The sequence below is a fragment of the Carettochelys insculpta genome, chromosome 3, assembly GCF_033958435.1.
Source record: "Carettochelys insculpta isolate YL-2023 chromosome 3, ASM3395843v1, whole genome shotgun sequence".
NCBI lineage: Eukaryota > Metazoa > Chordata > Testudines > Carettochelyidae > Carettochelys > Carettochelys insculpta.
The window spans coordinates 66,657,200-66,681,052 of NC_134139.1; the positions used below are offsets into that span (position 1 = coordinate 66,657,200).

Below are 23,853 nucleotides of genomic sequence, written 5' to 3' on the forward strand. Positions count from 1 at the left end.
AAACTGTGCAGTAGTGCCCTGACCTGCTTCCACAGTCACAATGTGAACGGAAGGCCCTCCCCGCACACACATCTCCCAGGACTGTTATTGGCAAGTTGCAGCCCCTATTCGCCCTGCCCCATGATCATACTGATGAAAGAGGAAACGAAATAAAAATGACAAAAAATGAGGCAGGCCCTACTCCTCACAGTCATTCTTTTGCCACCTAACTTCCAGCACTATCCCCTATCCTACACTTCCAGTGTGAGAGGGTTCTGGGTTTCTTCAGCCAGATCTCAAGAAAATATCTCATATCATCCAGACAGCCTCCCAGCATATACACTACATATTTTATTTATTGCACCTTTCTCCACTACATCAGTCCTACAGTTTCTTTCTCCTCTTTGCCGTCCTGTAACTTACACAGCTGCTGGCTCTTCTTAGTGACACTGATGCAGCTTCACTCACACACCTCCAACACTCCAAGCTCACAACCAGCCTTAGTTCTTGCCCTCACGACATATATCAATTTTCCTCACCTGGCTACTCACCATTATGACTGGAGTGTAGTTATTGGATAGGGTTCACAGAAAGAGTGGAGAGTTTGTTTCCCAGCTTGACGACATGTTGGAAAAGAGCTTTTTCTAGCAGAGTTCTTCCTGAATGATTGTTTCAGCGCTGCTGGGGATCCATTGCAATATATATTACATATAATAACCTTGCATGGGGTCTTTTTGTGACTTTAATGGCATAAAACGCCTGCATCCCTAAATATTTGAAAATAGTTGCCTTTAAAAAAGTTGCCCCATTTTAAGGAAAAGGATGCAATAACAGAAGCTCGAAAGAAATCCTTTATACCAAAGCTATTGCAAGGAAAATGTCTTCATAAATTTCACGTGGACTTGAGTAGGCTTCGTAAGTGACTAAACCTAAGAAATTCACAGCTCAAGGGCCTGTCATTAGAATTACTCTATTCCAAACACCCACATTAAACACATGCTCTGCCATTGACCTAGACACCCCTCTAGCCTAGTGGTCAACCTTTCACCCACACAAAACGGCAAACATACCTGTGTTTGAGCGTTTCTTTTGATTTTTGAGACTTCGGCACCTCCCGTTGACGGAGCTGCTGTTCTCACTCATAGAGTCTTGTGCTGAGGAAGCACTCCCTGTTGCTTCGCTGTCTCTCATCATACTCTCATAACCACTGCTTCCCCCACTGTGGTAGAATAGGGCGGTTTTCCCCATGGCTGGTGGCAGCTCCCCACTCAGAACGCTACTGTTGTCACTTCCATGCCCACTGCTGCAGCGGTGAGGCTTCCGCGGAGGGGTGATTTTGCTGTAAGGTGAAGGCAGCATATGAACATTTGGTTTCTCATCTCCATGAAGGCCCCCTCGCTCATCTGTGTCAGAGTTTCCACGCAACGGTAAACCTCTGGCACTTGTGCTCCCTTGGAGTAGTTCTGAAATCCGTCCATTGACAGCTCTGAGGGGCAGTTTTGAAGCAAGACCAGACCCTCTGTTCCTGCTGAGGGACTGAGTTGACCAGGACATGTTCTTCCCATTGGGAGGTACGCTTGAACTCTGTCCCACAGACTGAGGCAGAGACTTGGTAGAAAAGCTTAATGTTTTGGTGGTGGAAGCAGATAAGCTTCGGGCCTTGGGACTTGCCAAAAGGAGCTTGCTCACTGCAGATATCTTAGATTGGCTGGCCTTCGGGGAGGCACCTGCCGACTGGGATATGCTGGAGTTTGTTGGCGAGGACACTGCACTGCGGCTGAGGCTCCTCCCAGCCCTGGGCATGGTGGTATCTTTTCCAGGACTCATTTTGGAGCTTACTGAAGACAGGCTTTCTGCCCTTTCCAACGACAAACATTCATAGTGGCTGCCGGTGGACCTGCCCAGGGAATTGGTCCTGCTGGCCAGCTGTTCAAGTTTGGCACTAAATAACTTGCTGCTGCTATTGCTACTGGTATCAGTGCTGGAGCCTTTCTGCTTCCCATTCAGCTCATCAGGAAAGCAAGCTGGAAAAGACACTGGTTGGTTGGGTGGACTGCTAGAGCTGCTGCTACAAGCACCATGCTGAGGGCTGGCCCTGTTTTTCTGATCCAAGCTTGACTTTCGCACAGGAGGCAACGGAGGAGTTCCTTTGGGGCGAGTGAGAACACTGTGCTTGGGAGAAGCGATTCTCCTCTCCAGGGCTGCCTTACAAGATGGGGAAAGAGTAGGAGAACTCATTCCATTGTTTTCAGTAGCACAGTAACAGAGGACACCATCAACTTCCTCCTGCATGCTGACCTTGTGGAATGCCTTAGGGAGACTGCTATTCTTCAAAGCCTCACCTGAATGAACAGGGCTCTGGGTGGCAGAACTTGGAAGTGCCATCTCACAACCATCCACAATCCTCTTCAGAGGATCGGCTCCAGGGGAGCTAGAGGTCTCCCCGCTGCTGCTACTAAATCTATCAGCTGAGTTCTGTTTCTTGTTCTGCTCAGGCTTGGCTGGACCAACTGCAGTATCCAGCCCTGGCCCATCGCCGGCACCAGAGCTGTCTTTTTTCACATCATCTTCCCTCTTTAGCCACGGGTCTTCAAATGTGATATCCTTCCTAACACCAGACTCTTTCTCATCATGAGGCTGAGCAACTTTAGCAGCTGAAATCACTGCTGATGTGGCCTTGTCATTCTCTTGCACCTTAAAGGGACTAACAGCAATACACGGATAAACAGTAATGTTGGTCTTCATTGGGAGGTAGCCTTCACAGCTGCTTAGACTTGCTGAGTTTGAGATTGTGACAGTTGTTTTCCCCACAGCTGATATTTTGCAACCCTTGAGGGGTGGGACTTTACTGAAAGTTTCCTCCCCTATGTCTGACAGCACGAGCACATTGTCAGTCGCTGGATTTTGCTTGTCATTTGTAGAAATCATGCTCGTATTCTGTAGGGCACCAGCAAAATCAGAGACAGGGGGCTCTGCCATTGCCTCACCATGGCCATAGCATGCCTGGGCTATGAAACTGTGGCAGGACTGGTCCCCATCACTCCCTGTGCTCATTTCACTCAGCCATGAGCTAATGGATGAGCGCTTGCTGCTGACATCCTGGGTTTTGTCATCCTGTCCCAATTTTGGAAGAGACACGAACTGTGTTATGCTGACTTCAGAAACAGGAGCTGCAGTGGAGTAACACTCGAGGTCTTCGCTAATGCTACTGATAATGCTAACAGGCCTAGACCCAGAGGCCAAAGCCTGAACAGAACAGTCGCTGTTAAAGCTGATGATGCTGGTTGGGCGTCCATTCTCGAGGACTCCACTAATGGTTAGTTCTTCTACTAGAGTGAACACCAGCTCATCCTCTCCATTTAGCTCTAGTGGTTGCTGCACAGTGACCATGGTGGCACTCAGAATCTCCTTCTTTGACTCTGGTAAAATATTTGGTTCCTGCTCTTCATCAAGAATGGTCTCTCCAAAATCCCCACTGCTGGAGGATAATGACTTTTTCAAGATCTGAGGACTCATTCCCACTGGAGGGGTCCGGATATCTGGCTGTGGCAAAGATTCGCTGGACACCATTCCAGAGTCCTTGCTCAGAGGTGATGGTGCAGAGCTGGGCAATACCCCTTTCTGAGTGTAAACCTTGCACCTCTGGGAGGGAGAAGTTGGTGGTTTGTACTCGGATGTCTTGGAGAGACTTGCTATGCCGAGCCGGGGTGAACCCATTGGCCTAGGTTTGCCTTCTACAAAGCCACAGGTGTTGAGACTCTCTCTGCTGCTCTGCAGGCTTGTGCTGTGGGACAACTGGGAAGAGCTCATCACCTGGCTGCTAGAGCTGCCAGGCACACTCCTAGGAGAAGGAGGAGTTGAAATGTTAGTGAGTGCTCCAGAAGGGGCAGGAGAGTGATTTCTCTGAATTTTGCTGGTTGCTGCATTTGTATTTTCTCTGACTTCCTTCTCAGGTGGCTGACAGTCAGCTGCGGCATCTTCCTTCTCTGATGCTGATAAGTGACCAAGACCTGCCACTTGGCTTGGCATGGGGCATTTACACATTTGCTCCGTGCTAACTTGAACAGGCAGCTCTTCAAATGGAAATTTGTTACTCTCCTCACTGCCGTCAATACAGTCCAGCCTCTCCTGAAGCTCAGCAAAGGTGTTGCACTTCAGGCAGTCTCTCTCGGATGTGCTGGAGTCTGTCTCATTCACTTCCTCCAGTTTGCCCTCAGTTTTGGTTTTCTGTAGCGAAGGAACTATAGGGACAAAATCAGGGGGGCCTTCATTATCTGTCAGCTCCTTATCAGAGAGGGCTGTGCCATTGGGACCAACATATATCACTGTGTCACAGGACTGTTCGCTGCTGGAGGAATAATCAGGATCACTTGATAAGTGCAGAATAGGGAAGTCTGGGTCAACTACATTTCTAGCATGGAAGGGTCTCAACTGGGTTGGCCTCCTCATTCTCCCTTCTTCACAGGAGCTCTCACCACCAGAAGAACTTGATGTGTACTGTGATAGGAGAGCAAAAGGAATGTCAGAACCACCAACAGTATCCAGAAAAAGAACACACGCAGCAGAATCCCACCCGCAGATGCAGTTGAATCCTAAAATGACTGAACTATGGACGGTGTTGCATAAATGCATGACAATGTGCTTGGAAAAGCATTGCTGTGAATGCTGGGGAAGAAGGGAGGCAAGTCTAACAAACTGAAGAGGAACTCATATTGTACCTTTCATTTAATTATCTCAAAATATTGAAAGCTGGGTCGATAGTATTAGCTCCATTTTAGAAATTCTGTAAACCAAAGCACACAATGCTTGAGGGTCTTAACCACCGTATGATAGTGAACAAATGGAACTTGCTCCAACGTTAACCACCAGATCATACTGGTTTCCAATGCATGCACTGAACGAATGCATTAATACCCTTCATGGGATCCAGTCTTCATCAGTCTTCCCTCTTATTTTTCCCATCCCTGGGGCAAAATAAATTTTGTTATGTGCACCAAGGCATGAGCAGATGTGCACCACAGTAGAAATACGTACTGTTGGCTGTGGATGCTCTGCTAATCAACTGGACGGCACCTGAATCTTTTCTGGGCAACTGTCCAAGTGCTCAATTTATTGGGAACACTGGTCTTGACCAAAGAAACTACATAGCTGTCAAAAGACTTAACTGGTAAGTTATGCTGTAAAAGGAGCCAACCTCCCTACACAAAAGACAAAGCAAATCCAACTGTAATCACAATACAGACTTGGATATACACTGTGTCATGTGCATCTCCTGGGACTAGTTTGTTACAAGATGGAGAACAGTCTTACCTCAAATTTAGCATTATTCCACACCCTCATTTTAGATCATGGTCACAAAACTCATCTGCTATAATGAGTTAACGGTCTAGGCTATAAAAAGAGCTAGCCCGCTAGCTCTGAGTGATGAGTCCTGAAAATGCGAATACCCCACTCCCCATTACTCCAGTGCTCGGAAACACTACCAAATTATTGTCTCTGTGAGAAGATAGAGATTTTGTCTTGCACAATATTGTTCTTGTTATCTTAGGAAAAATAGGAAACCTATTTCTTCATTAATTTTAATTTCCTTTAATGCTAAAAAAGCAACATTAATTATTATTTTATTTACACTTCAAAACAAAAAAGCAGTCATGTAGCACTTCAAAGACTAACAAAATAATTTATTAGGTGATGAGCTTTCGTGGGACAGACCCACTTCTTCAGATCACAGCCTTACCAGAGCAAACTCAACATATAAAGCACTACTTTTACTCCACTGCGGTGCTTTACATATTGAGTCCATTCTGGTATGGCTATGATCTGAAGAAGTGGGTCTGTCCCATAAATGCGCATCACCTAATAAATCACTGTGTTAGTCTTTAAAGTGTTACACGACTGCTTTTAGGTTTGATAGAATACAGACTAACAAGGCCACATCTCTTGTCTTTATTCACACTTGTAATTTTAATTGAGAAAACTATATTTGTACTACTAAACAACAGATTTAGAGTTAGGCTTAGAAAATATGTACTATAAAGATGAGCTTGAAGCTCTCCCCTGCACCTCAGATGTAAGTTTTCACTCCTTTGCTCTCTGGTTTAAAGTCTAAGTCACACAGCTAACATAAAACACATACAATGCCTGCACTTGGGAATTATGAATACTGATTGTATTACATGCTGCTCTTTCAGGACTCATCAGTTCTCTAGGGGGCCCACAAATACCTTATTTTTCACTTCAAGAAGACAAGCAGTTATGTATCTCCTTACCTTAGTTTTCTTTTTTTTCATCCTCAGGACCCGGGATGCAATCTGGATGGTGGACAGTGTTTCAGTGTAATTGCCTGCCACTGCTGAAATGTGAGCTATCATAGTGGTACGGCAGTTCATATTCCCCAAGGACTCTCGGAGCAACATGGTGAGCTTGCTGTCTCTGCAAAATAAAGTGAATTAAGGCTACATTAGTGAGCTCTGTTTCACTTCCGATTGTTGTCATTTGACTTCAGATCTCAACAAGATTTTTTTTTCTCTTTTTAATGGAACACTAATTAGTATTGTTCTCCCAGTTCTACGTCTGCGTCTCAGCAAGCGGCAAAAACCCAGCAGTTACAATAGAACTTTTTTTCTCTTTTTTAGATTCCTCCTCCTTCTTCTTTGCTGTCTGGTCACCTCAGCAGTTCTGCCACAGCTAAAACAGAGTAGAAAATGAAGGACCTACGTCCATAACACTTCTTCAAGAGCAGCTCTCAGAAGGCACTGTAGTAAAAGGCAACATATACAGTATAAAAAACAACTCTGTGGTCGAAGCATGACAGGCTCCAATTCTTTTCTCACCCATGAGGATAAGTCAGATTCCAAGACCAGAAAGAACCATTGTGATCATCCACTCAGCTCTCACATATACACAAGCCATAGAACTTCCCCCAAACAATTCCTGCAGCATCTCTGTTAGAAGAACATCCAATTTGATTTAGAAGTATCACCAGTGTGCTCCAGAAATCACAGTGGAGTAAAAGTGGTGAAAAATCAGAGAAAAATCAGGCCATCTGAGCTTGAACCATTGTTCATTTGGTGTTAGATTTTTGCCTTGACCAAGGTTGGAATCAGGTTGTACCATCTTCTATTCTAGTCATTCACTCCCTTTCTCTCTGAGTAGGCCAGGCCTGAAACCCGGACAATTGATCCCTGTGACTGTAATGAGGATCGGAAATTATATACAGCTACTTTAACAAGACAAAGTCGCAAACATAACCCTCTACATGTTGCTGGTAATATTATGGTAAGGTTACCAGCATAAAATGCCTCAACTCTCTTCTGCCTCAGTTAAGGTGACGCTCCTTGGAAAAAAATAATCCCTGTATGCTTCATAACAATTACACCTCACCTCTTCCTCCTCCTCCTCCTCTTAAAACCTTTCCTCCTTCCATATGCCCACTTTTCAGACCAATACCTTTCAACTTGCCAGGCTTTCCCTTCCCCAGTACCTCAATTAAGTGCCTCTCTGTGACTGTCCTATCTGTACCTTACAGCAGCAGCCATGATGGCAGGAAGATGACCCGTCAGGCTCTGCTGGTGGCAGGTGAGTCACCCTGCTGCCTGTGGCTGTGTGAAGCAGGTAACCTACAGAAGTGAGCTGGGGGATCAGTTGGGAAATTGATCTCCTTTGGGCCCTGAAGTGGGCAGGTGTCTCCCAATTGTGGGGAGTCTCCCCGAGCTGGTGTGTGGGAGCCAGTTTCCTAAGCTGGAGATGAGGAGTTAGATGGGCCAGCAAGTCTCCAATGGCTGGTGGATGGAGCAGAATGTGGTGTGGCAGCAGCATGACCCTGTCTCTTGTTCTCTTCCTTGTGCACAGCTGGGGCAGCTGACAGAGTGTGTGGGTGTTGGGGGGCTACCGGGACCTTGTGGTATGTCCCTCATTTGTGCTAGTTAGGCGCTGTTGGGAAAGCAAGCTGTTATGATCACAAAAGAATGGGCACGTACCAGGGCTCAAAAACTGATGTCACGCAGCGCCAGTCTCAGCATTTTTTAGAAAGCTGAGAGAGATTCCTTGTTGCTCCCCTTCTGCTTAGAACTAGCCAAATGTAACATGATCCAATGCACGAGGTGAGCCTAAGGATTTTGGGGAGGGTTGGTGAGGTGATTCTTTGAGATACAAACCAAACCCACACGATGGAGAACTAGGTCCAAACCTTAACACTTAACCAGGAATATGTAAACTGGTGCAAACCGAAAGCTGTCTTCACATGACTCTTACAATTCTTGTTTTGAGAAAGAAAGCCCCTTTTTCTTCTCCTTCCTGGAACTCAGCAGCTATCTCAGCTCAGAAGAGGCTCACACGAGACCTGAAGAGAGACCCCATCTTAGCAGCGATTATACTCTGTGAGGCTGCACCAACACTAAGATCAAGAAGACCATCTCCCTCTGAATGCCTCTTGGTTAGGGTGACTGTCTGTCCCATTTTGGCCAGGACAGCCCCATATTTCAGGCACCAGGAAGGCGTCCCGATTTATTATAGCAAAAGGGCTAATTGCCCCAGATTAGAGCTCAGCAGATCGGGGCATGGCTGCCGCCTGACTCCCAGCTCCCTGTGGCTCAGGGGAGCTGGGAGGAGCACCAGCGTGGGCTGCCGCCCCTTTCCCAGCTCTCTGCGGCTCGGGGGAGCTGGGATGAGCACTGGCAAGGCTGATGCACTTTTTCCAGCTCCCTGTGGCTTGGGGTGCCAGGAGGAGCACCGGTGCAGCTGCTACCCCGCTCCCAGCTCCCCACAGCTCAGGGAGGCTGGGAGGAGCACAGGCGTGGCTGCTTCCCTCTTCCCAGCTCTCCACAGCTTGCGGAAACCAGGAGCTTTGCTGGCTGGGCTGCAGACCTATTCCCGGCGCCCTGAGGCATGGGACAGCCTGGAACTGCAGCTACCCCCCATAGCCAGGGAGCACCCCCTGCCCAGCAGGGTGGCAGGCGCCACAGGGCAGCCACACCTGAGTAGGGTCAACATCTGGCCCGTTTTGTCGGGACAGTTCAGAATTTCAGGCACCATGAGGGCGTCACACCCCCGCCCCCATCTCCCGGGGTATCCTGTATTTGGCCGAGGGAAGTACGGTCACCCTACTCTTGCTCAAGTTTTGAATAAATCTTAGTTTGCTTCTACCACTTCCAGTCTGGATGAACATCTGAATATTTATATAGACCGTAAATAAGGGTGGAAAGATCATAAAATTACGCCTCGTGACATTTCCATTACTTTTTGGTTTCAGCTGGGTCACAGATACTGAAGGAACAATCTCTCTCGGTATGTCTGCTTCCTGGCACAGTCAAAACTACATGATGGCTTTGAGATGTAAGCAGTTGTCCATAAGGATTAGCACAGACATCTCCTCCCATTTCACTTCAGCCTAAGGTAGCTTTGAACCCAGAAATCCACAGATAAAAAGCTGGTTTATCAGTTTAGTGCACCCCCTTCCCATAGAGGAATAATTAAAATGTCAAATTCCGTACATCAATAACTGCCGGGCCAAAGCAGAGTTACATGGAAATTATTAACATCAGCACAGAAATCAATAACAAGCCTTTCATTTATTCATGCTTCCATAAAAGCAAACCATGCAATGACAGGGGGAAGAGCAACAGAATACATTCTAACCATTTTGGTCTCTGGAAAATAAATAATCCACAGACCCATCAGCAGCAAACTTGGCCCTCCTGGAGATGTATATGTTGTGAAAACAGTGTAACCTGCACTGCTTGCATTACACCAAAACACCTGCTTGCAGCAGTAAGAGTGGAGGAGCAGAGCAAATACCTGTGATGGATTTCAGCCGGTCTCTTAAGAAAGATCAAACAGAAACTAAAAGGGGAATTTTGTTTACTCCAAAATAGCAACAGCAGCAAAAACCCAGCCATGGCACGATTTCTTAGTATAAAGCTCAATCATTCAGTATTAACTGGCTTTATCTCGGCTATCAGGTCCACTTTGCTCTGAGATACAATAAGCAGCCTCCTGCCTGTACAGTATGTTGCAAAAGGGCTCCCGACAGGACAATGAAAATATTTGCTAGTCATAGTTTTGGAAACATTCTGCATGTTGTCATGAGACACATTCCCTCATTCATGGCTCGCTAATCTACAATGGTCTGCGCTCAGATGGGAAGAAAAGAAAAAGATCAAGGGGAAGATGCCAGCGTATCAGAGTCATTCACTAGCAGGTTATGTGCATATTTTTTACTCTTCTTTTCTTCGGACAATAACATTAATGTTAAAATCTATTTACATGGGTCTCAGTATGTGCTCAAATAGCCCCGACAGATTGTCCAAGGCAGAGTAAATGGTTTGTTCTTCTGAATGCTGACATGGCATTTATGTCAGACTAAATAAAGACTGTGCAAAGTAACATGTGGGAAATATTAAGAGAAGCAAACCTAAGGGCTGATGCTCCTAAGGATGGTAAGAACATTCCCTTTCAACAACGTTCACAGCTCTGCTTATTAGACAGGGTACAAGTTCAGCCTTCCTTGGAATATTTCAAGGAATGCAAATGGTTCCTTTTTATTCTCTTCCCAGAGGAGCAAAATGGCATGGATAATGAACGTGATTTCCTCCATTCCCTCCCAACTGCTTTTTTTTTCTTTTTACTGCTGTCTTCATTTTTAAAATTTATTTCTGTCATATCCATTAACATTTTTATGGTTTAGGAAATTTAGGTAAACTAATTTGCAGCACATATTGCATCACAATGCACACTCTGTTGCAGAGAACAAAGGACAAGAAACAGACTTCCCTCTTTCAGACCTCAGAGCAGTAATACCATCACAAATAGCACTGATACACTCTGCACTGCTAAGCACAAAAACAGATCACTCCTAGGCTACATCTACACTAGCCCCAAACTTCGAAATGGCCATGTAAATGGCCATTTTGAAGTTTACTAATGAAGCGCTGAAATGCATATTTAGCGCCTCATTAGCATGCGGGCGGCCGCGGCACTTCGAAATTGACACGGCTCGCCACCACGCGGCTCGTCCCGACGGGGCTCCTTTTCGAAAGGACCCCGCCTACTTCGAAGTCCCCTTATTCCTATGAGCAGATGGGAATAAGGGGACTTCGAAGTAGGTGGGTTCCTTTCGAAAAGGAGCCCCGTCGGGATGAGCCGCGCCGCGTCAATTTCGAAGTGCCATGGCCGCCCGCAAGCTAATGAGGTGCTGAATATGCATTTCAGCGCTTCATTAGTACACTTTGAAATGGCCATTTACATGGCCATTTCGAAGTTTGGGGCTAGTGTAGACACGGCCCTACTGTGCAGAAAGCCAGGGAAGGGAAAACAGGCGCAGAAAAACACGGTGAAGTTCTTCTCTTGAAATTTCTAATACACCATTCCTTCAGGACATGGGGGAACGAAGAGGAGAAGAGGAGAGACTCTAGAATGCTGTGCCTATCCAGGATCTGTCTAGAAGCACCCCCAACATTTTGGGAGGTCAGAGGCTCCCATGCAGATGGCTCCTACGTGCATACTGCTCCAACATTCCACTTCATGTCCCCACGTGTAGCACAAACAATGAGGAGTCCAGTGGTACCTTAAAGACTAAAATATTTATTTGGGCATAAGCTTTCTTATGCTGGATCCCACTTTGTTAGATACATTGGTCACATGCATCCAGCAGGGCGGACAATCACCATGGGCCCTGAGGCAAAGTGGGAGGGAGGCCTGGCTCTGGCACCCCAGAAGGGGTGGTGCCAAGGGTGGACGGTGCAGAGCCAAGGGCAGTTGTCCTTAGGACTGCAGTGTTGGTCCCCCCTCCACAGGTGTGTGGAGTGATGGAAAAGTGCTACACACACCTCAAAGGGGCCTGGAACTCAGGGCAACTGCCCCTTCCCTCTCTCCCGTTGCCGGGCCTGCATGCATCTGGTGCAGTGGGTTCCAGCCCATGAAAGCATATATCCAAATAAATCTATTAGTCTTTAAGGTGCCATCAGCCTCATTGTTTTTGCTGGAACACTAAAGCCGTGTCTACACGTGCACGCTACTTCGAAGTAGTGGCACTAACTTTGAAATAGCGCCCGTCACGGCTACACGCGTCGGGCGCTATTTCGAAGTTAACTTCGACGTTAGGCAGCGAGCCGTCGACATTGCGAACCCCATGAGGGGATAGGAATAGCGCCCTACTTCGACGTTCAACATCGAAGTAGGGACCGTGTAGTCGTTGCGCGTCCCGCAACGTCGAAATTGCGGGGTCCTCCATGGCGGCCATCAGCTGAGGGGTTGAGAGATGCTCTCTGCAGCCCCTCAGCTCAATGGTGGCCGCGTGGAGCGGCCCCTTAAAGGTCCCCTCCCCCTCCCTTCCTGTGCAGGAAGCTGAGGGAACGTGCAGGCAGCAGCCCAGACACGCGGACAGCCTGCACGTCCTTCAGCAGCCACAGGACCATCAATGGCCGCCCAGAAGCCCCCCCAGTGCCCCCAGGGGACCCCCCCAAGGGGAGCCAGGGCAGCCAGCCCAGCCAGGTGGGCAGCCAGGCTGGCAAGCGGCAGCGGGGCCCCTCCTGGACGGAGGCTGAGCTGCGGGACCTGCTGGGGCTCTGGAGCGAGGAGGAGGTGCTCCAGGTAATGGGGAGCAAGAGGTGGAATGCGGATGCGTTCGCTCGGCTGGCCGACGGCCTGGCTGCCCACGGTCACCCTGCCCGCACTCCTGATCACGTCAGGAGTAAGGTGAAGGAGCTGCGGCAGGGTTACGCCCGGGCCCAGGATGCGGCCAGCCAATCTGGGGCCGCCCTCGTCACTTGCCCCTTTTACAGGGAGCTCAGGGACATCCTGGGCCCCCGGCACACCTCCTCCCCTCCGGCCACCCTTGATACTTCGGCCGACGAGCCCCAGCAGGCCCTTCAGCTGGAGTCCGCCCCGGAGGTAAGCCCCGCACCCCGGGGCCCCCCCCGGAGCCCACTCCCGGGCCATCGCGGCAGGAAGAGGAGGAGGAGGAGGAGGAGGGGGGCTCCTCCTCTGCAGAATCCGGGCTGCAGATCCTCCTCCTGCCATCCCGGAGCAGCAGCCGGGCCTCCGCCCCCTGGGGATCTCCAGACCGTGGGAGTAGACCGACAGGTATGTACCCCCCTCTGGTGTACACCCCTGGGCTTGAGGGGCGGGAGGTAATAGATATGTGTCCAGGGCCCCCCACATGCTCACATGGCCATGGCCCCAAGGACAGCAGGGCCATGTCCCTCACAGCAGTGCATCAGCCCCTGCCCCCCCCGACCCCGCACGACAGTGCCATGCCCCATCCCCGGGGCAGGGGGGAGCGGAACCTCGAGGGGCCCCCGGGAGGATGGGGTGGGACAGCCGCAGCAGCAGCAGCAGCAGCAGCAGCATGTGATGGAGTGGGGGGAGTGCAAAAGGGAGACTCAGGCTAGATATGAGCAACAAGAGCCGAATAGCTCCCAGGGCCAAAGGATGATCGTGGGGCTACAGCTGGCAGGTGACACCTCTGCCCTGAACAAAGAGGAGGGAGGAGCCGAGCTGGCTTGGAATTGGGGGGGAGGGCGGGGGCCACAGGTAGAGGCTAGGGGAAGGGAGAGCTGGAAGGCAGCCAGCCTGAGGAGGGGGAAAGCTGCATCCCAGAGGGGCACCCCTTGGGGTCTTCTCCCCAGGACGGGTTGGAAGGACTGTCTCTTCTGACAGCTGGTGCTGTCACTCCTGGGAGAAACTGGGCATCTGTGGCCTAAGAAACCTCTCCTGTCAGACCCTGCGGAGTGAAGTGAGAGTCGCTCCCACCAGGGGACGGGGTGCAGTGCAGGGGGACCCCTGAACCCTATCCATCACAGCAGCATCTCCCGGGGACGGGGATGGGGAACCTGCAGCACAGGGCTGGGGGGACAAAGGCCACGGCTCGGGGCCCACACTAACGCCTGTCTCCATTCTTCTTCCCACCCTCCTCTCCTGTGTCCCGCACCTGCACCATCGGAAGGACCGGAAGAGAGTGCCGGCGAGGCATCAGTGGTCCCAGAGACCCCTCCGGGGCCATCGCTCCAGGCAAGCCCCTCGGCCGAGGACCGACCGGCCCCATGGCGGGCTAGACGGCGGACCCCGCGCCACCACCAGCCGACGGCGACGGACCCCCAGCTGCTGGCCATCCACCGTCGGCAGCTGGAGGTCGCGGAGCAGCACCTGCGGGTGGAGCAACGGCACCTGCATCTGCAGGAGCGGGCGCTGGCCTGGCGCCAAGAGGCATGGGGGGGCCTACATGGAGACTTTCAACCGCCTGGTGGACTACCTGGCCCCCTATGCCGCGCCGGCCGCAGCAGCACCCGCCCTGCCTGCTCCACCCGCCGCACCACCAGCTGCTCCGCACGTCGCCGTCCTGTCCGCTGTCACCCCGCCACCCACCACTCAGGGCCGGAGTGCCAAGGGACCCCTGGAGCCAGCTGAGACTCGCCGGGCATATTTTCCGGTCCGCCCCGCCCCCAGCCAGCCCCGGACAGGGCTGCGTCCGCGGCGGGGCTCCCGGCTGCCCATGCCCAGTGCCGGACTTTAGGGGCGAGGGGCCCAGGACGTGGCCCCCCCCTTGTATATAGTTGGGACTTATTAATTTGTGCCCCCCGTTTGCCCCATCCCCCCCATGTAAATAGTTCTCCCCTTTATCATCCCTGGTTTTCTTTTTATTACTGAACAAACTTTTTTATTACTATTATTTTATTTGTACACATTACTTTTGTTCCACACATGTTGTATATAGTTTGTTCTTGTTTTATTTATAGTTAAAAAAAAAAGTTCTAAAAGAAAAAGCAGTTTAAGTTCAGCCACCAGTGCGTGCTGTCATTTGTCCAGGAAAAGTGGGAGGGGGGTGCGGTTGGGTGCTCCATGGTGTGGGCGTTGGGACAGGGAGTGTTGTGGAGGAAGGGGTGGGCAGTGGGGGGCCTGGCAGAGTTCACCCCGTGGCCTCATCATCGAAGTGGGCCCGCAGGGCCTCCCGGACCCGGGTCCCTTTGGGGTCCACCTGCCGACTGGGGGCAGTGGGTGGCTGCACGTCGGCCCTGCCGGCCTCCACAGCCCAGCCCTGGAAAAAGGCCTCCCCCTTGCTCTCCACCAAATTGTGCAGGGCGCAGCAGGCACCCACAATCAGGGGGATGTTGTTGGGGCCCGCATCCAGGCAGGTCATGAGACACCTCCAGCGTCCTTTCAGGCGGCCAAATGAGCGCTCCACCACCTGGCGCGCGTGGTTCAGGCGCTGGTTGAAGCGCTCCTGGCTAGCGGAGAGATGGCCCATGTACGGGTGCATGAGCCAGGGCCGGAGGGCGTATGCTGCATCTGCGATGACGCAGAGGGGCATGGTGGTGTCCCCCACAGGGATCTCCCGCTGGGGGATGTAGGTCCCCGCCTCCAGCCGGCGGCACAGGCCCGAGCTCCGGAAAACCCGGGCGTCGTGTGTGCTGCCAGGCCAGCCCACATAAATGTCCTGGAAACGGCCCCGGCTGTCCACCAAGGCCTGGAAGACCACAGAATGGTAGCCCTTGCGATTCATGTAGCGTCCTCCACTGTGATGCAGGGTGCGGATGGGGATGTGAGTCCCATCCAGAGCCCCGAAGCAATTGGGGAAGCCCAGGGTGGCAAAGGCCACGATGGTGGCATCTGGGTCCCCTAGCCTCACGAGCCTGTGGAGGAGCATGGCATTGATGGCACGCACAACCTGCAGGGAAAGCACATGGGACAGCACCAATGAGGGGTGAGCAGGGTGTGCGTGGCCCTGCCCTGCTCTCGCCTCCCCTGCCCTGCCCTCCCCTCCCCTCCCCTGCCCTCTTCTGCCCGGGCCCCCCTCCCCTGCCCTCCCCCCGTGGGTTCTCTTACCTCCATGAGGACAGCCCCGACAGTGGCCTTGCCGACACCAAACTGCTGCCCCACGGATCGGTAGCTGTCTGGAGTGGCCAGCTTCCAGACAGCGATGCCGACCCGTTTCTCCACAGGGAGGGCACGCCGCATGGCGGTGTCCTGGTGCCTGAGTGCGGGGGTGAGCCACTGGCACAGCTCCATAAATGTCTGCCAGCTCATCCTGAAGTTCCTGAGCCAGCGGTCATCGTCCCACTCCTCAAGCACCAGCCGCTCCCACCAGTCGGTGCTAGTGGGGTAGCTCCACAGCCGCCGGCATGTGACGCAGGGGTGGGGGCTGGGTGCTGCAGGGTTGGGGGTTGAGCCCTGCTGCCCTGGGGGCAGCTTCTCCTAAGGTGTAGCAAGGAGGTGCTCAGCTGTCTCCCGCATGGCATGGATCAGGGCAAGCCCTGCTCCTGCCAGGAGGGCTGGGTGGACCTCTGGCTGCTTCTGCTGCTCCTGCTGCTGCTGGGGGTCCATGTGCCTATGGCTCCTCAGACCGCGTGCTGTGCAGGCTGAGTGTGTCTGGGAGGGGCCCTTTAAGGGAGCGGCTAGCTGTTGCCCCGGAAGTGCTAGTCCGCCCTGTGACCCTGTCTGCAGCTGTGCCTGGCATCCCTATTTCAATGTGTGCTACTTTGGCGTGTAGACGTTCCCTCGCAGCGCCTATTTCGATGTTGTGCTGTGCAACGTCGAAGTTGAACATCGACGTTGCCAGCCCTGGAGGACGTGTAGACGTTATTCATCGAAATAAGCTATTTCAATGTAGGCTTCATGTGTAGACGTCGCCTAACACAGCTACCCCTGTGAAACTAGCAGTACAGTTTTTGAGGAGCCAGGCTGCCATGTTCTGGCTTCCACGTGGATTACAGTAGCAGCTGCTGCAGAAGTCCAGAGGGAATCAACGCAACTCTAAACTGCATGAATTCAACTGCAGATCGCTGCACAACAATGTGGGACTACAGCAGAGGCCATGCGGCAGAGAGCAAACCATTCTCTTTTCAGGTACTCGATGCATGAGACCAATAGAAAATGGAATAGGCCTATATTGCTGTACTCTTGGCTCAACAGAGAATCAGGATATAGATCACAGAATCATAGACTACTAGGACTGGAAGGGACCTCGAGAGGTCATCGAGTCCAGCCCCCTGCCCTCATGGCAGGACCAAGTACTCTCCAGACCATCCCTGAGTACATTTATCTAACCTGTTCTTAAATATCTCCAGAGATGGAGAGTCCACAACCTCCCTAGGCAATTTATTCCTGTGTTTAACCATCCTGACAGTTAGGAACTTTTTCCTAATGTCCAACCTAAACCTCCCTTGCTGCAGTTTAAGCCCATTGCTTCTATCCTCAGAGGCCAAGAAGAACAAGTTTTCTCCCTCCTCCTTCTCACACCCTTTTAGATACCTGAAAACCACTATCATGTCCCACCTCTATCTTCTTTTTTCCAAACTAAACAAGCCCAATTCTTTCAGCCTTTCGTCATAGGTCATGTTCTCCAGACGTTTGATCATTCTTGTTGCCCTTTTCTGGACCTTCTCCAATTTCTCCACATCTTTCTTGAAATGCGGTGCCCAGAACTGGACACAATACTCCAACTGAGGCCCAACCAGCACAGAGTAGAGCGGCAGAATGACTTCTCCTGTCTTGCTCACAACACACCTGTTAATGAATCCCAAAATCATGTTTGTTTGTTTTTCTGCAACAGCATCACACTATTGACACATATTTAGCTTGTGGTCCACTATAACCCTTAGATCCCCTAGATGACAGCGGATTGGAACCTGGACCCACTTTCTGTATTTCCTCCACATTGGAGTAAAAAGTTTCAATTTCAAAATTTCCAGTAGAATGGGAGGCTCCAGCATTTTTGTTTCAAAAGATGGTAACAACATTCCTTTTCAACCTCTCCAGAAGAGAAAAAATGATGGGGGTTGCAGAGCTGCCAGGAGGGCTCCCCAATGCAGTTGCTAATCCCTGGGGGCTCTGTCAGCCTCAGGAAGCTCTTAACCGCGTGAATAGTTAAAAGGGGCTAGGAGCTGAAGAGCTGTCACAACCCCCAGGCACCAGCAACAACAGCAGGAGATGAGGTAATGCTGGGTCAAGGATCCAGCCGACACTGGGTATATTTACTAGTATGGTATAAATTAAAAGCTCAGCTTCTATTGATTTCCGTTGCAGCTGTACTTGCTCAGCACTTCTTATAATCAGGCACCGGGCTGATAAGTTTGGCACCCAGAAAATGAGGAACACACAACTGGTGAGAGCTCATGAAAAGTTTGATTTAAGTAACTTGTCCAGCATTACGCTTAGGAACTCTGAAGCAGAGACAGAGATAGAATGGAATTCTCCCTAGGGGGAAATCAACTGCCTTAACCATAACACCATCCTTCCCTTTCCGGCAATCTCTTGCCTCATTCACAATACCTCTTACAAATTATGCAACAACCTCTTTCACTACTCATCCCAGCCTCACCACCAGAACAGGTCTAGCCTTTGCACTGAATTAGGCAGGGGTCTTGTGGCAAAAACACTATGGGATTGTGATGGAGTATACTAGCCCCTTTCCAGGAAGCCACATCATCCTAACTACTCCCTGCCCCAGAAAAGGAGCAGCAAAGGTGGGTTCTTCTTAACGAGGCCTCATGGGACCAGTAAAACAGAGCCCAGCAGATTCAGATAAAAGGAGCTGCAGGGCCTGAGCAGGACAGTCCTTGGTTGGAACCAGAGGCCCACGGACAAATGCTCCTGCCCAACCACAGGAGCTTCAGGGACAACCAAGCCTTCGGTTTTGACTGTATTTACTTAAGTTTGGGAGCAAAAAGACCTGAGAACTGTAACGCTGAAGTGAACAGGACAGGTGTGAAGAGCCTCAGGGAAACAGTGGCAAGCAATTGAAGGAAGCAATACTTGGCTACTCTTTGTAAGGGTTCCTGGATTGAACCTAGAGTAATGAGTGGGCCCAGCAAAGTGGTGTAAAGCCAAAGCTAAGGAATGATGTTAAAGAGCCAGAATTGGTGCTGAAGACACTCAGGAGGGCAAATAGATGGTTTTATTGGACTTTTGTTACCCAGGAAGGGGCTCATCTATATTGTGTGACCTGACTGGAGGGCTTTGGCACGGAAAACCCACCAAACAGGGTTGATGACCCACGGGGGAAAGGACTGCAGTACTGCACACAGCAGCAGGAGGCTCCCAAGAGATGAGCGCTCCCCGTCTGCCTCTGCAGCAATCATGTGATGAAAGATGGCCTCCCAGTGCTTCTGGATAAGGGAAGCCAAACGAAAGCTGTTGAGGGAACTTTTAGTCTGTCACTTCTGAACTATTTTGTGCTTCACTTTGCAACCCAAACATTCATTTGGTGTATTTTTGGGTGTACACTGCTTGTGGTTTGAAAAGAGCCAACTGAAAATTCCACCTCACGGCATCACATACACAATCCTTGGGAGTCTCAGCACGGTTAGAATTTGAACATGCACCAAAAAGCCTCAGTCACTTGAGCTAATGGAGTAACTGATGGCAGTAGTAAGTTTTCATCCTCTCTGTGGACCAGCAATAGATGGGGATGAGACTCACTTGTTGTCAGTGGGTTTCACAGAGGAACAGAGGGACTCAGGAGTCTTGAGTTCCATTCCAGGCTCTGCAGTGGAGTGCTCTTGAGTGGGAACAGACTCTTTCCCTTCTCACACTCACAGTGTCTGCTCTTAGCCAGTCAGTCTCCCTCTTTGGGGTTCCACTTCTGAGTCCTAACCCTCTTCTCCATCATGGTTTCCAGTTACAGTCTTCCATTCCGAGATTCTCATCCCACATTCCCTTCCAGACTACTTGTTCCAGTCTCCTTACCTGGTCAATCCCAGTTTCCCTCTTCCACCACTCACAGGCCCAGTCTTCTAGCCCAGTGTTTGTGTCTCTCTCCCAGCTTGGTTCCTCATCTTACCTCAGTCTTCCTCTCCTCTCCATGTTCCTAGTCTCCTGGCCCAGGCAGTCATTTTTTCTCACCCAATTCTAGTCCCAGTGTCCTTCATCAAGACCCTTTTTCTAGTCTAGTCCCTCCACGTCTCCCCACTCCTGGGTCCAGCTCTTGACTCCTCGGCATTTGGCAGCTTCCTTTTCCTCACAATCTGGCCCACCAGCACAAAATTGAGAGCACAAAATAGTTTCCCTGTTCTAAATGTCAGGCATCCTGTCCCACAGCCTTCCAGTGTCTTCACTGGGCCTTGGATCTGGCCCTTTGCTGTACTTTTGAAGTGTAATGCTGGTGAAAATATCAAAAATTCCAGTAGGTTATAACTTTATCAACATCCCATCAACTGCTACCATGATGGAAACAGGCTTTCATCTCCCAATGGAACCCTCCCCCGCACAAAGTTTGGCATGACTCAGCTTCAGTACAGAGACTGCCACATATAAGCTTGAAAAGCTATGATAGGCCACGCATCAGACACACTGGCAGACTGCAGTGGGCATAGGTTGCATAATGTCTGCACCTGCCTTGCTCTAGCCAGTAATGTAAGCACTTCCATTTTATATGAACCAATATTAGCCAAAGTACTCAACATTTGATACAACAAAGAAAGAGAGTGGGGATTGTTTTTGTTCAGGGAAGTAACATTGAATCCATCAGCAGAATGTGAAGTGGTCACGGCTGGGTATTACATACAAAATAAAGGGAAATTTCACAGGAATTTTCATGACCATATTTCATTTACTTGATGGAGAAAGAAAACAACTTACGGGTAAAAAGATGTAAGAGTAATACTATAGCACACAGATCCAGTTCAAGTGACTGCTTTTTCTCAGGGACTATTTAGGCAACCCTATTATAGTCTTGTTCCCCGGGTTGAACCTCATTAAAACAAACATTTTCTTTTTCCTTCTCTTGCCCATACCACTCCATTTCTTTGAGAACTCTGGCCAGCGACAAGAACGTAGAAAAAGTAAGGCTCCACAGAGAACATTACATTATAATTAAGCAACAAGACATGTCAGAGCGTGTGGAAATACTCAGTTAATCACACACCTTCATGTCTTGCTAGGCACTAGGCCAAATGGAGAACACTGTCAACCATCTACGTGTGTTACTGTTACATGATAACCTAATATATGCCCTCAGGTAATTTGTAATGTAATTATTTATATAGCATTTGAAACATTAAAAAAGTCAGCAAATATCACAGCTATGTTTGTACATCAAGCATTAACTCTGTTCCCTTGCACGGATGCATGGCATTATTAATAATAATAAGTATTTATATTATGGCAGAGGCCAGAGACCCCAGTTGGTTTGGGGGTCATTACATAGGTACAAAAGAGCCCCTTTTTTGCAAGTTGTACTATCTAAAAGACACTAACCAGATGAAGGCACAGGATTGGCATGTAACAGCTTTGTTAGTTCCACGTTTGGTTTTCTGTTCATTTTTATTAAACTGGGGAAGAGGCAAAGTGGTTGTGGTGGGGAGAATGGGTAAGTTAGCAAACCTAGGAAAAGCAAGTTCATGGGAAGAGACGTGAAAGTGCTTTTTTAAGCTGTGATCAGTATGAAGGGCTTTTTAGGCATCAAAGCTGAAATAAGGAGGGATTTGATGTAAGATAAGGCAGTAGCTGTATTGTTTATATCAGGGACATCTTCCTACAATTAAGGACAACCTAGGAGAAACTGGGGATGAGTTTCAAGAAGGAACAGACTGGTGGGCCTTTGAAGGGGAACTCTGGGAAAGTGAAAGCAGCCATTTACCTCATGATGTTTCTCGCTATCATCTAGGTGGAGTGCAGCTCAGTTGTGAAGATAAGAAGCTTGTGCGAGAGACTGGCAATCTGCCCCTCTTCTTCCCCTCTGTTACCTCCCCACCTCCAAGGCCCAGCCCCACACCCCAGGCAAGCTGGGAGCTGGAGCCCTCCTGGAGAGCCCAGGAGGCTGTGGGGTGCTGCTTCATGGATCTTCCACCTGCCAGAGTCAGAGCTGGCAACAACCCCCAACCACGTCCCTGCCTCATCTCCCTCTCAAGGAGGGTTAGCAACTTCCCAAAACTGCCATATGCTGCACACAGCTCATACCAAAACCCACCTCTGACTGTGTGGGTGTGGGGTGGGACCACAGCCTGGCCTGGAAAGAACTGGATGAGCAGATGTGGGGAGCTGTGCTGTGACCCTTCCACTTGCCTTGGGCAAGGACGTGGGCCAGGAGCAGCTCTTTTCCTCCTCACCCTGAGCAGGTGGAGGGGCTGCAGCTCCCACTTGCTCTGGCATATGGCTTGACCAAAGGCAGATCCTCAGGCAAAAGAGAAGAAGGAGGCTCCCCCACAGCTGGGCAAGCTCACGAATTATGGAGTTATGGTCATCTTTTTATATTTCCTGGCTTTTTAAGAGTTTACCTAACATCTCTGTGGTTGTGTGCACATTGTGTGTGTGTATACAATGATATATATCATTTCTTTTTCACCATTAAATAGAAAATAATTAATGACAGAAGGACAGAGCCCCTAAAGTACAAAAAAAAGCTTCTTCTTTCCTTATTAAACTTAACTAACCTCTGATCATAAAAGTGCTTATTCAAGAGCTATAACTTCTGCATAATGGGCTAACTTTTCCCAAGCTGAAAGGACTTCAAAAGGCTATGGGAAAAGCCGGAAGGGCTGGATTGTAAACTGACAGTAACATACATGCTGTTACGAGCTTTAGGCTCTTCTGGATTTCAGTTGTATAATCAAATTAATTTAAACCTACATCTAGTGGAAACCCTCTCACAATGAAGCCATTATTATCATAGAACAGTTCTTCTTTAAGTTACCTTTAAAAGCATAATTCTCCCTGATATTGACAGCCCAATATCGAGCAGCACACTGCTGCACCAGCCTTAGAGAACCTCCTGGACGGATGGCCCCTCCTCTTTCTAGATGCTTTGTGCTCCCAGAAAGCACTTGCAGCTAAAACTATCCTTGGAACTAGTTCCTGCACAAGTGGTGCAAAGAAGAAGAGCTGACGGCTTCTTGCAGCCTCTTCCTTGCATAAACGCCGAGGGGTTGCCACAGATAAAATTTCCTGCTTATCTGTGCAACTATTCCCTGTTTTTTGTGGGCCAATGAAACATGATGGACCTACTGCAATGGCCATTTTGAATTTGGAGAAAATTATCCCCTCTGACAGGCAACAAGGGCCAATGCAGTTACAGAAGCTAGCCAGGATCCAGGCAGCTTTTGCGGGCTCAGCAAGTGATAATGGAAGAAAGGCTGAATATACGTGGGGGCCAATGCATCTTGCCACCCAAATATCTTTTAAAATGAAATTTACTTTAAGATTTTCATCATACTTTTAAAATAGAGGCAGACTGATATTATAGATGATGATATAGCTAAGATGTTACCACTCCTGCTGGGTCTAACATCATAGATTGAAATATTCAGCTGTAAATCAAGGGTGTCACCTTGCCCCAGCCCCTTCTAACAGTAAACCCTCAGCTCAGTCTGACGTGGTACAATTCCACCTCCTGTCAGCTGGAGCTGTCCTTCCAATATGGTAGGCACTTGGCCACATGCCAACCCAAGCACTCTCTCCCCTCCCCGCCGCCTGAAACATAAAGCTAAACCCCCAAGGCTCCTTTTAAACTGGGACAAAACTCCTACTGCGTGAGGATTCAGGGCTGGGCCTACAATCAGGAGCACAATTACTTAAATTCTTAGGTATGTTCTTTATGACCCATATAAACCCCGGAAGAAGGAGGCATGAACTGCAAAGCAGCAGCTCTCTATCCCTCCCTTCCTCCCTGGCCTTAAAGATAAGGAGGGAAAGCTAGCTTGGGTAGGCTTACTATTTTTTAGCCCGCTACATGGTGGCTGGCCTACCCCTGTTGTTCAGTGTAGAAGACCTGTGAGGAACAGGGCCTCTGCAGTGGCTAACATCCACAGGGGTGGGAGCAGTGATCAATATAATCTGAACTGGAAAAACTGCTTGTGTGGTGGGGAAGGAACTGAGAAGATTCCTTGCATTCTCTGCCCCATTTACACTGAATAATGTGGTTCTTCCCCACCCTCTGGGCCTATA

The 23,853-nt window shown here is 49.8% G+C and overlaps 1 protein-coding gene across 2 annotated transcripts in view; it reads right to left on the reverse strand.

The window, feature by feature from the left end:
* KIF26B (kinesin family member 26B) overlaps positions 1-23,853 on the reverse strand; it is a 505,176-nt gene that overhangs the window by 26,710 nt on the left and 454,613 nt on the right. For both annotated transcript variants that reach the window (XM_074990066.1, XM_074990067.1), the window contains 2 exons: positions 6,249-6,411; positions 1,050-4,476 (listed from right to left, as the gene is read on the reverse strand). In XM_074990066.1, the coding sequence (XP_074846167.1) occupies positions 1,050-4,476; positions 6,249-6,411 (3,590 nt within the window). The remainder of the gene's footprint in view (positions 1-1,049; positions 4,477-6,248; positions 6,412-23,853) is intronic.